Source organism: Ahaetulla prasina, chromosome 2 (assembly GCF_028640845.1).
Source record: "Ahaetulla prasina isolate Xishuangbanna chromosome 2, ASM2864084v1, whole genome shotgun sequence".
NCBI classification, from domain to species: Eukaryota; Metazoa; Chordata; class Lepidosauria; order Squamata; family Colubridae; genus Ahaetulla; species Ahaetulla prasina.
Window position 1 is genome coordinate 292,945,037 of NC_080540.1, and position 13,156 is coordinate 292,958,192.

Sequence of the window (13,156 nt, forward strand, 5' to 3'; positions counted from 1 at the left end):
ATTTTACTGACCTTGGAAGGACAGAAGGCTGAGTCAACCTTGAGCCTGGTGAGATTTGAACTGCCAAATTGCAGGCAGCCAGCAGTCAGCAGAAGTAGCCTGCAGTACTGCAGTCTAACCACTGCGCCACCGGGGCTCATGATGCCTCACTTAATGACCTCTCTGCTTAATGACGTATTTGCCAGTCCCAATATCACATGATAGCCCTTAGACTTATATACCGCTTCACAGTGCTTTACAGCCCTCTCTAAGCAGTTTATAGAGTCAGCATTTTGCCCCCAACAATCTGGGTCCTCATTTTACCCACCTTGGAAGGGTGAAAGGCTGAGTCAACCTTGAGTTGGTCAGGATCGAACTGCTAGCAGTCTGCAGATGTGAAGGAATAGCACTTAGACTTATATACCGCTTCACAGTGCTTTACAGCCCCTCTCTAAGTGGTTGACAGAGTCAGCCTATTGCCCCCAACAATCTGGATCATCATTTTACCCACCTCGGAAGGACGGAAGGCTGAGTCAACCTTGAGCTGATGAGAAACTGACTGAAGATAAACTATGGTTTGTTTGGATGAGTTTGACTTTGATTTAAAAGGATGGGAATCCAGCCATTGTGGTTTGTAGGCCAGATTTATGCTCAACTGTGAATTGTTCGGTAATTGTAGCGTAAGGAATGGACCACGCTTAAGAAATTATGGCTTTGCACAAGGCACAAGTCCAATTGCAGAGTTTCTGCAACTGGTTTCTCATCTGTAAAATGACAATAAAAGTGGCTTTCCGACCTGAGTTGATGTTCTTGCTCCTAGGTGTGGAGACTGTTGGCCAAATCCATATGCAGCTAGCCCAGAATCTCAGGGGAGAAGCGAAGAAAATGGAGGATTTCAGAGAAAAGCAAAAACTCCATCGTAAAAAGGTGAGGAATTGGGGGCCGGGGAGATATTGTTGGAAGAAAATCCAGGTCCAGTTCCAAGCCGGGAATAAAATGGAAGCTGCTTAAGAAAGACGGTTTATGGATGAGCAGAACCAATCACAGCATGCACTTCTGGGACAGCTGACAACATGGCTCAATGAGTGGATGGAACTTTATCAGTTTTTGGGGTTCTGCATTTGAGATGCTCCAGGGGGTTGTCCGATGTAGTGAGCCTTGTGCCTTTTGCTATTCTCATGGTGGTGGATAAATCCTATTATGTCCTAAAAGATCATGTCCTGTTCTTAGAATTTGGGTGGGGGATGTAAATTCTTAATCCCATGATCTGGAGTTAAATGTGTTTTGTTTATGACTAGATTGGCCCAGTCTTTCTTAATAGGTACAAAATATCCATCTTTAAACTCTTCAGGCATCTGCTGGAGGCTGTTTTACTATGCAGGAAGACTGGGGCTGCTTTCTACCTTTAAGAGCATGTTTCTCCATTTCTCCTTTGAGCAAATATTCTGTCCTGCCTCTCTTAATATTAAAACCAAAAAATATTTAATCTGAGCAAGGGGTGTATGTCTTCCTACAGTATATTTCAGAATATGACCAATAAATCTGAATTGAAATTGTAGCTTATTAACCACTGCAGTGATTCACTTAATGACTGTGGCAAGAAATGTTGTAAAATACGGCAAAATTCACTTCTCTCTCTTAGTAACAGAAATGTTGGGCTCAATTCTGGTCGTAAATCGAGGAGTGTCTGTCATAGAACGACAAGAAGTTAATATTTTTGACTATCCAATCGCTGTTAATCTGTCTTCAAAGGATAAGAAATCTAAACATCTCTAATGGAAGCCAAACTTTAAAATACAGTGAAGGACATATTTGTTTTATAGGGTCAAGGGACCCCCAGGGATGCTGCACCTGTCGCAAGTGTGAGAAACGGTCATAAGTCATTTTTTTTAGTGCAACTTCGAATGGTCACTAAGCAAACTGTGAGAGGGATCTTGGAGTCTTAGTGGACAACCAGCTAAATAGTGTGTGGCAGCAGCCAACAAAGCCAATGCAATCCTAAATTGCATTAATAGAGGGATACAATCAAGGTCAAGGGAGGTACTAATATCACTCTAGAATAAATAGAATAGAATTTTTTTTTGGCCAAGTGTGATTGGACACACAAGGAATTTGTCTTGGTGCAGATGCTCTCAGTGTACATAAAAGAAAAGATACCTTCATCAAGGTACAACATTTACAACACAAATGATGGTCAATATATCAATATAAATCATAAGGATTGCCAGCAACAAAGTTACAGTCATACAGTCATAAGTGGAAAGAGATTGGTGATGGGAACGATGAGAAGATTAATAGTAGTGCAGATTTAGTAAATAGTTTGACAGTGTTGAGGGAATTATTTGTTTAGCAGAGTGATGGCCTTCGGGAAAAAACTGTTCTTGTGTCTAGTTGTTCTGGTGTGCAGTGCTCTATAGCGTCGTTTTGAGGGTAGGAGTTGAAACAGTTTATGTCCAGGATGCGAGGGATCTGTAAATATTTTCACGGCCCTCTTCTTGATTCGTGCAGTATACAGGTCCTCAATGGAAGGCAAGTTGGTAGCAATTATTTTTTCTGCAGTTCTAATGATCCTCTGAAGTCTTTGTCTTTCTTGTTGGGTTGCAGAACTGAACCAGACAGTTATAGAGGTGCAAATGACAGACTCAATAATTCCTCTGTAGAACTGAATCAGCAGCTCCTTGGGCAGTTTGAGCTTACTGAGTTGGCGCAGAAAGAACATTCTTTGTTGTCATTTTTTGATGATGTTTTTGATGTTAGCTGTCCATTTTAGATCTTGTGATATGATAGAACCTAGAAATTTAAAGGTTTCTACTGTTGATATTGTGTTGTCTAGTATTGTGAGAGGTGGAAGTATGGAAGGGTTTCTCCTAAAGTCTACCACCATTTCTACGGTTTTGAGTGTGTTCAGTTCCAGATTGTTTTGGTTGCACCACAAGGCTAGTCGTTCGACCTCTCGTCTATATGCGGATTCGTCATTGTCTCGAATGAGACCAATCACTGTTGTGTCATCTGCAAACTTCAGTAGCTTGACAGATGGATCGTTGGAGATGCAGTCATTGGTATACAGAGAGAAGAGAAGTGGGGAGAGCACACAGCCCTGGGGGGCCCCTGTGCTAATTGTACAGGTAACCCTTAGTAAGGCCACACCTAGAGTACTGCATCCAGTTTTGGTCACCACCACTATAAAAAAGATGTTGAGACTCTAGAAAAAGTGCAGAGAAGAGCAACAAAGATGATTAGGGGTCTGGAGGCTAAAACATACGATGAATGGTTGCAGGAACTGGACATCATGACTAATCTAGTGAAGAGAAGGACCAGGGGAGACAGGATAGCAGTCTTCCAATATTTAAGGGGCTGCTATAGGGAGGAAGGGGGTCAAGCTTTTTTCCAAAGCACCTGAAGGCCAGACAAGGAATAATGGATGGAAGCTGATCTAGGAGAGAAATAAGGAGAAATTTTCTGACAGTGAGAACAATCAACTCATGGAACAGAAGTTGCCTTCAGACATTGTGGGAGCTTCATCACTGGAAGCTTTCAAGAAGAGACTGGACTGTCGTCTATCAGAAATGGTGTAAGATCTCCCGCTTGGGTGGGGGGTTGGACTAGACGACCTACAAGATCCCTTCCAACTTTGTTAACCTGTTAAATCAGTTAACAGTTAGAAGCATGGTTGTTAAGTGAATCTCGCTTCTGTTAACGTCTTAAGGGGATGCTTAGGTTATATTTCAAAGTTCAGAAGGAAAAGCTGCCAATTTTTCGTTTTTACTCTCGAAGGACATCCCAATGAGCTATTTTTTTTCTTTCTCGACTAGACATAAGTTGAGTTTCAACATAGCACAGAGTAACCAAATGTCCCAGAGAATGTAGAGGAAGAAACAGGACTGTTAGTTTATGGCGGTGTTTCTGAACCTTGATAGCTTTAAGAGGTGTGGAAGTCTCAGACTTCCCCAACAAACATGGGCAGGTTCCCACGGGGGAATTCTCATGGCTGTCTGGGGAATTCTTGAAGTCAACAGATCTTCAAGATGCCAAGGTTGAGAAACACTGGTTTATGGGAAGGGGATACATAAAAAAGAAACTCAGTGTAACTCAAGAGATAGAACATAGTACCAAAGGGCGGAAAGGGACCTCAGAGGTCTTCTAGTCCAACCTCCTCCCCAAGGCAACAGCCCTTATACCATACTGGTCAAATGGTTGTCCAGTCTATTTTTGAAAACCTCCAGTTATGGAGCACCCATAACTCCAGGAGACAAGCCCTTTCGTGGATTAATTGTTCTCGCTGTCAGAAAGTTTCTCCTTATATCTAGCTTGGATCGCTCCTTAACAAGTTTCTAGAATAGAATAACAGAATAACAGAGTCGGAATCCCACCACTGCTTAAAACCATGTTCGCATGATCAAAATACAGAGGCTTGGCCACTGGCTCGTATTTATGATGGTTGCGGTGTCATAATGTGATCCCCTTTTGTGACCTTCTGATAAGCAAGGTCCCTGGGGAAGCCAGTCTCGGCTTGCTTAGCCACAGTTGTGTCAGACGCCGTGAGAAGAAACAAGCCAACTTGGTTTTCTTTCCGATAGTGACTTCTTTTATTGGGTCTGCTACAAACAGGGTCTCACTAAAAGTCGAAGTCTCTCTGTATAAAGTCAGCGCTGAGAGCTTCTGCCTCTCAGCCCCTTTTAAACATCCCGCGTTGCTCAGGCCCCGCCCCATGGCTGAACTGCTCCGTTGATTGGATGCCCGGCCGCTCTCTCCCTCCTCGTCTGACAGCCTCATCTGTCATCTGCTAAATCCCGGAACTAAAGCATCTCTTCCTAACGCCCAGCCCTCATCTCCCTCTATCCCGGCAACCAGTGTGTTGATTCTTTTCTCATGCTTGCAAGCGCTGATCCCTGCAGCCCTCAAACAAGTCCTTGATATGTCATCCCTTTGGATCTTTGATTAGGGGCTGCTCCCATGATCCGTCGGAGCTGGGCTCGACAGCCAGATTCACTTAACATATTCGCTCCACCAACCGTGTTACCCACTGAACAATTGCAGGGGATTCACTTAACCGCTGTCTCGCTTAGCAATGGAAACATTGGGCTCAATTGCAGTCCTAAAGTCGAGGATTCCTTGTGGGTTGAAACTCTCTAGGGTTAACAGAGAACTGCATTGCAAGGTTAAAAATAAAAAGAGTGGTTTTTCCATTCCTGATGTGCGGTCTTCTATTTTTAGAAGGGGGAAATGTTTTGCCTGGAAACAAAATGTGGTTCTATTTTATTTCATTTTTTAAAAAAATTTTCTTCACAGATTGAACTAATAATGGACGCCATTCACAAAAACCGGAATCTGCAGTACAAGAAGACCTTAGAAGTGAGTGATTCCGCCCTTCTGTTAAATTAAAATACGTGATGATTGTCTGTCCCCTTCAACGTGCTCTGTTCTGCCATTCTCCAGGCCAAGAGGCTCTACGAACAGCGATGCAGAGACAAAGATGAAGCAGAGCAAGCCGTTCATCGGAGCACCAACCTGGTCACCCCGAAGCAGCAGGAAAAGGTAGATGGGGATCCATGCAGGCCAAGCAGAACGTGTGAACAGCTGCCCAATATGGCTTTGAGCTTCAATACAATGACCATTTTGCCCCAAAATGTTCTGACCCAGCTTTCCAAACATGACAAACCCTCTGTGGTTGAAGCAATGATTCCTTTATTAGGAGCTCCAGCAGCCCTGGCGAAACGTTTCTCTCTCACCGCAGGCTAATAAGTCCGTCCGTCTGGAAGATGAATAGTTGTCTGCTACATCTGTTCAACTCTGCCCCCTGCCTTTTAATCCCCAGAGCTTCGCTAGCAGTGGTGGCTATTCTGTTCCAAGGACCAGCCCATAGATTTCCACTGTTCTCCTCTCCTCTGCCTTCTGTGCATCTGTGTGTCAGGCACTGGACCCAGCTGTTCCTCCTCTTCCTCATCAGCCACCTCCAGACCTGTGGGGCTGTTGACTCTCCATCTGAGGGCTGATGGATGGTCCAGGCTCCACCTCTGACTCTCTCTCTGCCAGCTCCATTCCCTCTTTGCCCTCAGAGCTCTCAGGTTACCTTAATGCTGACCCTTGATCCCACGCCTCCTCCTCCTCTGATTTGGCCGCCAGAGGGCCCAGCGGCCGACAGGCCACAAAACAAAATGGCATTTACAGGTAGTCCTCAGGTAGTCCTCAAGCCGTCTCTAAGCGGTTTGCTTTGCCCCCAACAATATGGCTCCTCATTTTTATTTATTTATTTATTGTTCACATTTATATACCGCCCTATCTCCCTAGGGACTCAGGGTGGTTCACAGGCACTTAAAAATACATATAAATGCAAACTAAAATAACAAGTAAAAAACTTATTCCATAGCCGAATTGTTAAAACCATATAAATAATAAAACCCATTTAAAACCATAAATTTAAAATCTAATCCAGTCCCGCGCAGATAAATAAGTGTGTTTTAAGCTCGCGACGGAAGGTTCGGAGGTCCGAAGTTGGGAGTCCTGGAGAGTTCGTTCCAGAGGGTGGGAGCCCCCACAGAAGGCCCTTCCTGGGTGTCGCCAGGCGGCACTGCCTAGCTGACGGCACCCTGAGGTCCCTCTCTGTGAGGCGCCTGGTCGGTGAGAGGTATTTGGTAGCAGTAGGCGGTCCCGTAAATAGCCCGGCCCTATGCCATGGGCGCTTTAAAGATTGTCACCAAAACCTTGAAGCGCACCGGAAGGCCACAGGTAGCCAGTGCAGTCTGCGCAGGATAGGTGTCATACAGGAGCCACGAGGGCTCCCTCTATCACCAGCAGCCGCATTCTGGACTAACTGAAGCCTCCGGATGCCCCTCAAGGAGCCCCATGTAGAGAGCATTGCAGTAATCCAGGCGAGGGCGTCACGAGGCGTGGTGACCGTGCATAAGGCATCCCGGTCTAGAAAGGCGCAACTGGGCGCACCAAGCGAACCTGGTGGAAAGCTCTCCTGGAGGCGGCCGTCAAATGATCTTCAAAGACAGCCGTTCATCAGGAGGCGCCCAGATTCGCACCCTCTCCATCGGGGCCAATGACTCGCCCCAACAGTCAGCCGTGGACTCAGCTGACTGTGCGGGATGCGGCATCCACAGCCACTCTGTCTTGGAGGATTGAGCTTGAGCCTGTTTCTCCCCATCCAGACCCGTACGGCTTCCAAACACCGGGACAGCACTGATAGCTTCATTGGGGTGGCCCGTGGAAAAAAGCCACAGCTGGGTGTCATCAGCGTACAGCTGGTACCTCACACCAAGCCACTGATGATCTCACCCAGCTGTTTCATATAGATGTTGAACAGAAGGCGAGAGAATCGACCCGCGGCACCCACAAGTGAGGCGCCTTGGGGTCCACCTCTGCCCCTGTCAACAGTCGGAGATAGGAGGAGAACCACCGATAAACGGTGCCTCTCACTCCCAATCCCTCCAACCGGCGCAGCAGGATACCATGGTCGATGGTATCAAAAGCCGCTGAGAGGTCTAATAGGACCAGGGCAGAGGAACAACCCCTATCCCTGGCCCTCCAGAGATATTTTACGGACATTTGGAAGGCTGGAAGCCTGAGTCAAACCTTGAGTCCCTTCAGGATTCGAACTCCTGACCATGGGCAGACTGAGCCTGCAATACTGCACTTTTAACTGCAGGTAGTCCTCAACTTACAACAGTTCGTTTAGTGACCGTTCCAAGTTACAATGGTCACTGAAACAAGTGACCTATGATTGTTTTCCACACGCATGACTGCGGTGGCAGCCCCCTGGTTACGTGATCAAAATTCAGATGCTTGGCTCGTATTTATGACCATCCCGGGGTCACATGATCCCCTTTTGCGACCTTCTGACAAGCAAATGTCAGTGGGGAAGCCGGATTCACTTCACAACCGTGTTGTTCACGTTACCGCTGCAGCGAGTCACTTAACAACTGTGGGGAGAAAGGTCGTAAAATGGGCCAAACTCACTTAACAACTGTCTCGCTTAGCAACAGAAATGTTGGGCTCAATTGTGGTCGTAAATCGAGGACCACTTGCATTCATTTATAACTGGATTATGCTCAATCCAGTTATAAGGGAGTCTTTGTTTTTTTCCTATCAAAAAATTGAAGTAATTCTTCTCTCTTTTTTCTCCTTTTCAGAATTAACGTTGTTGTTGTTGTTGTTGTTGTTATTATTATTATTATTATTATTATTATTATTATTATTATTATTATTATTATTATTATTATTATTATTATTATTTATTATATTTGTATACCGCCCTTCTCCCGAAGGACTCAGGGCGGTTCACAGCCAGTAAAAACCAATACATATAATACAAATTTAAAAAGAGTATAAAAAACTAATTCAATGAATGGCCTAAATTTTTTTTAAATACAATTAAAAACCCCATTTAAAACCCCGATTTAAAAACCCCAATTTAAAAACTCTGTTCAAGCTAGTCCTGCACGTCAAAACAACAACGTCTTCAGCTCGCGGCGGAAGGTCCGGAGGTCGGGGAGTTGACGGAGCCCCGGAGGCAGCTCATTCCAGAGGGCGGGAGCCCCCACAGAGAAGGCCCTCCCCCTGGAGGTCGCCAGCCGACATTGTTTGGCTGACGGTATCCGGAGGAGGCCCTCTCTGTGAGAGCGCACTGGTCGGTGTGAGGCTACTGGTGGCAGTAGGCGGTCCCGTAGATACCCCGGTCCTAAGCCATGGAGCGCTTTAAAGGTGATAACAAGCACCTTGAATTGGACCTGGAAGACCACTGGGAGCCAGTGCAGACTGCGCAGGAGGTGTGTCACATGGGAGCCATGAAGTGCTCCCTCTATCACCCGCGCCATGTTCCTTGCCTACTGTTATTTATCTTCCCCAATTATTTTTTCTTCCTTTTCAGCTGTTCGTGAAACTCGCTCAGGCCAAGACTGCCTTGGAAGACTCAGGTGAGTTGTTCTGCCTCTGAAGAGAATTGCTTACTTTCAAACCAATTTCCACTTCTATTCCAACAGAATAGAATAACAGAGTTGGAAGGGACCTTGGAGGTCTTCTAGCCCAACCTTTCTGCTCAGGCAGGAATCCCGATACCATTTCAGACAAATTGTTATCTAATCTCTTCTTAAAAACTTCCAGTGTCGGAGAATTCACAAGTTGTTCCACTAGTTAATTGTTCTGACTGTCAGGAAATTTCTCCTTAGTTCTAGGTTGCTCCTCTCCTTGTTTAGTTTCCACCCATTGCTTCTTGTCCTGCCTTCAGGGGCTTTGGAGAATTATGACTTCTCAGCATTAAAGGAAAAGCAAATTGAATGCATAGAGAGGAAAAAGTAGATGGGCTGACTCAAAGAGACTAGGACCTAGGGGTGAAATGCTCCCGGTTCAGACTGGATCTGGTAGCGACGGCGGCAGGTGGTTCAGAGAACTGGTAACAAAAATCCATGCCCACCCCCCGCCATGCCCAGCTGCACAATAATCAGAGGTTTTTGTTTTTACTTTTAAAAGCATTTTTTCTTCGGCCAAAAAAAAAGCTTTTAAAAGTAAAAAAAAAAGCCTCTGATGATTGCGCGGCTCAGCTGGGATCGTCAGAACCCTTTAAAAGCATTTTTTTCTACAACCTCTTCGCTTGTAGAAGAAGAAAAAAGCTTTTAAAAGGCTCCTGTGGCGGTCCCAGCTGAGTTGCCTGATCGCCAGAACCTTTTAAAAGCATTTTTTTAAAACCTCTTTGACTGAAGAGGTTGTAGAAAAAATGCTTTTAAAAGTAAAAAAAAAAAGAAAAAAAATGGGCCACCTCCACCCAGTCATATTACCCCTCCCCGCACCAAGCCATGCCCATAGAACCGGTAGTAACAAATTTTACATTTCACCCTTGCTAGGATCACATCACTTGTTAAACTAACATTACCCAGCCTGATAGCTTCTAGATGTATAGATTCAACTGAGAGAGAGAGAGAGAGAGAGAAAGATTGGGAAAGGGAACAAGAAAGAGAGAATGAGAGAGACTAAGAGAGAGAACGAGAGAGATGTTTTGGCTTCCCATTACCTTAATACAGGTTGTCCTTGATGTACAACAGTTCGTTTAGTGACCGTTTGATTTTACAACGGCACTGAAAACAGTGACTTATGACCGTTTTTCACACCTACGACCGGTGGTGAAATCCAATTTTTTTACTACCAGTTCTGTGGGCGAGGCTTGGTGGGCATGGCAGGGGAAGGATATTGCAAAATCTCCATTCCCACCCCACTCTGGGGCCAGCCAGAGGTGGTATTTGCCAGTTCTCCAAACTACTCTAAATTTCCGCTACCGGTTCTCCGAACTGCTCAAAATTTCTGCTACCGGTTCTCCAGAACCTGTCAGAACCTGCTGGATTTCACCCCCAGACCTAAGAAAGGTCATAAAATGGGGAAAAAACTGACTTAACTGTTGTGGCCCACCAGCGCAGCAGATTCAGACAGTGAGGAGTTTGGGGAGGAACATGGGCCTTCTGGGGAAGGCTCTGATGAGGTGCTCTGCATCGGAGGCAGAGAGGGGGCCAGGGCCGTATGCCAGTTATCAGCTGCCTTTGGAGTCAGACATTAGTGAGGCAGACGAACAGCTGGAGCCTGTTCCCGGTGTGCGCATGCGCCGAGTTGCCAGACGAAGGGAACAGCTAAAGAACAAGGGTCGACTTGGGAGTAAGGCCACAGGTGGATGATGAATGGCCCCTCCCAGAGGAAGTAAAAGAGGAGCGAAAGGGGAGTGGAGTTTTCACGAGACAATTAGTTCATTCCTGCGTTCTTGCCAAGTATTGTGGCGTCTGAAATATATCGGCCTGGCCACTCAAAGGAAAGATTTTGCTGGAGAGGAATTCACTATAAATGAAATAATGGGGGTTTATCAGGAGGAGGACTCGGCTTCGTGCTGCTGGGGAAGCCTAGGTCAGAACATTAACAAACAGAAATTTTGAGCTCAGTTGTGATCTGTCTATCACTCTCCTCTGTTGAACTCAGCAAGAATGCTGTGACTGCATAATGTAACAAAAAAGCCAAGTGAATTAACCATGGCATTTAAGTAGGATAACTACCACCATACAACTAAGATGTCCGAGTTTGTCCCTTACGCAAACACAGTTTATCATCTTATGTGACTGGAGTTATTAAGGTTAGTGATAGGAAGTTGGCGGGGGGGGGGTCAGTCATTGCCTTAGCCTGGCCTGTGGGCCAGTCTGTGAATTTAAGTCAAAATGTGATTTATTTGAGCATAGCACGTTGTGTGAATGCAGCAATTGTGGGTGAATTCAGATTTAGGATTCATTATTTGGTATAAGCTCAGGCCGTATAGAATATAGTTTTAAAAAAAGGGAATAGGTAGGAGTGAAAAGGGGAAGGAAATTGGCTAAAATGTATATAAATAAAGACAGTTGAAGGAACCTTTTTTTTATTATTTTATTTTGTCACAACAGTGTATAGAAGCATAAGCATAAAACAACCATACAACATATAAGCGTATATATAATGAAAGGAAGCAATAGGACAGGAATGGTAGGCACTTTTGCACGCCCCTTATAATCCTCTTAGGAATGGGGTGAGGTCAATGGTAGACAGTTTTTGGTTAAAGCTTTTGGGAGTTTGAGAAGAGACCACAGAGTCAGGTAGTGTGTTCCAAGCATTAACAACTCTGTTACAAAAGTCATATTTTCTGCAATCAAGATTGAAGCGGTTAACATTAAGTTTGAATCTATTGTTTGCGATTGAAGCTGAAGTAGTCTTTAACAGGAAGGACATTGCAATAGATGATTCTGTGTGTTAAACACAGGTCTTGTCGGAGTCGGTGGAGTTCTAAATTTTCTAATCCCAGGATTAGAAACTTCAACCCCATTGGTTAAATATCTTTTTTCTTGGTTTGTGAGTTACAAAGATTTGTGAGTCAGCCAGGAAACCAGGAACAAACAGGAAGTTTCCCACTTGCAAACAAGACTTCAGCTCTAATTCTCCCTCTAAGCAGTTGATTTGCTCGCCACGAAGTGGTATAGCAGCCTTGCTGCTTTTATATCTTGTGGGGTGTGGCTCCATGACTCTGCCCCACCCCTGCTTCTGTTGTTCCCGCCTCTCCTGCCTATGAAACCTAGGGTCCAGCCAGGCCTGATTGCCATCAGCCGGGTCTGGAGGCGCGGCCTGTGGGGGGCGGGAAGAGTCAGGGGATGGAGGCCTCGTTATCTTCTCCACCTGGCCTGCCTCTGGCTCGTGGAGCTGAGCCAGGGAAGCCGGTGCTCCCGAGGTAAGTCCTGATGGCCCTTCCCCCTCACTTTCTGAGTCACTTTCTGGTAGGGGGCCCGGCTCGGGGGGGGGGGGCGCAGACACAACAGTTGGCTTTTTTGGCAGCTGCAGCACACAATGGATAACTTTTTCGTTGTTTCCCACTTGCAGACAGGATATATCAGAACAACGTCAACGCTCTGGAGAAGATCAGGGAAGAGTGGCAGAACGAGCACATCAAGGCTTGTGAGGTAAACAAAACTGAGCACATCAAGGCTTGTGAGGTAAACAAAACTGAGCACAATCAAGGCTTGTGAGGTAAACAAAACTGAGCACATCAAGGCTTGTGAGGTAAACAAAGCTCAACGCAACAAACTACAGCAGAACTCTTGCTTCTCAGTGTGACGTTTAAGGCGGACGTAATAGAGGTTTCTCAGATAGTTGTATGGCAGGAATCTCCATTGTTTCTAGGGTTTCTCTACTCTCTTCTTCTCTTCTGTGGTGTTGCTGTTGCAAAAAGTAAGATATTCAGCTGAACCGATGGTTTAGTTGCTGATTCAGCTGCATGGCTGCCTGTTCGGTAGAAACCTTTGGGGATGCAGCCTGTCATTTAACAGCTGTATGTAAAATACTTCCACATATGGGTATCGTTTATTTTGGAAAACCCGAAGAAGGAAGATTTGCTTACCCAGCAAAGAAGAAGCCAATGAGGCGGAAAAGCCAAAGACGTTTAAGAAAATGGATTTCCCCAAACCTCCATCCCAAATACATTTTAGAATAATTTTTAAATAAAATTTAGTTCTTTCTGCAGATTATAGCTACATCAGAGGTGGGTTTCAGCAAGTTCTGACCGGTTCTGGAGAACCGGTAGCAGAAATTTTGAGTAGTTCGGAGAACCGGTTGTAAAAATTCTGACTGGCCCCGCTCCCATCTATTCTCTGCCTCTCAAATCCCAGCTGATTGGGAGGAAATGGGG

General features: G+C 45.4%; 1 protein-coding gene across 2 annotated transcripts in view; it reads left to right on the forward strand.

Annotated features, from left to right (window-relative positions):
- The window catches only part of PSTPIP2 (proline-serine-threonine phosphatase interacting protein 2), an 81,033-nt gene that overhangs the window by 49,238 nt on the left and 18,639 nt on the right, over positions 1-13,156 (forward strand). For both annotated transcript variants that reach the window (XM_058171211.1, XM_058171210.1), the window contains exons 5-9: positions 800-906; positions 5,269-5,331; positions 5,416-5,514; positions 8,852-8,897; positions 12,352-12,431. In XM_058171211.1, the coding sequence (XP_058027194.1) occupies positions 800-906; positions 5,269-5,331; positions 5,416-5,514; positions 8,852-8,897; positions 12,352-12,431 (395 nt within the window). The remainder of the gene's footprint in view (positions 1-799; positions 907-5,268; positions 5,332-5,415; positions 5,515-8,851; positions 8,898-12,351; positions 12,432-13,156) is intronic.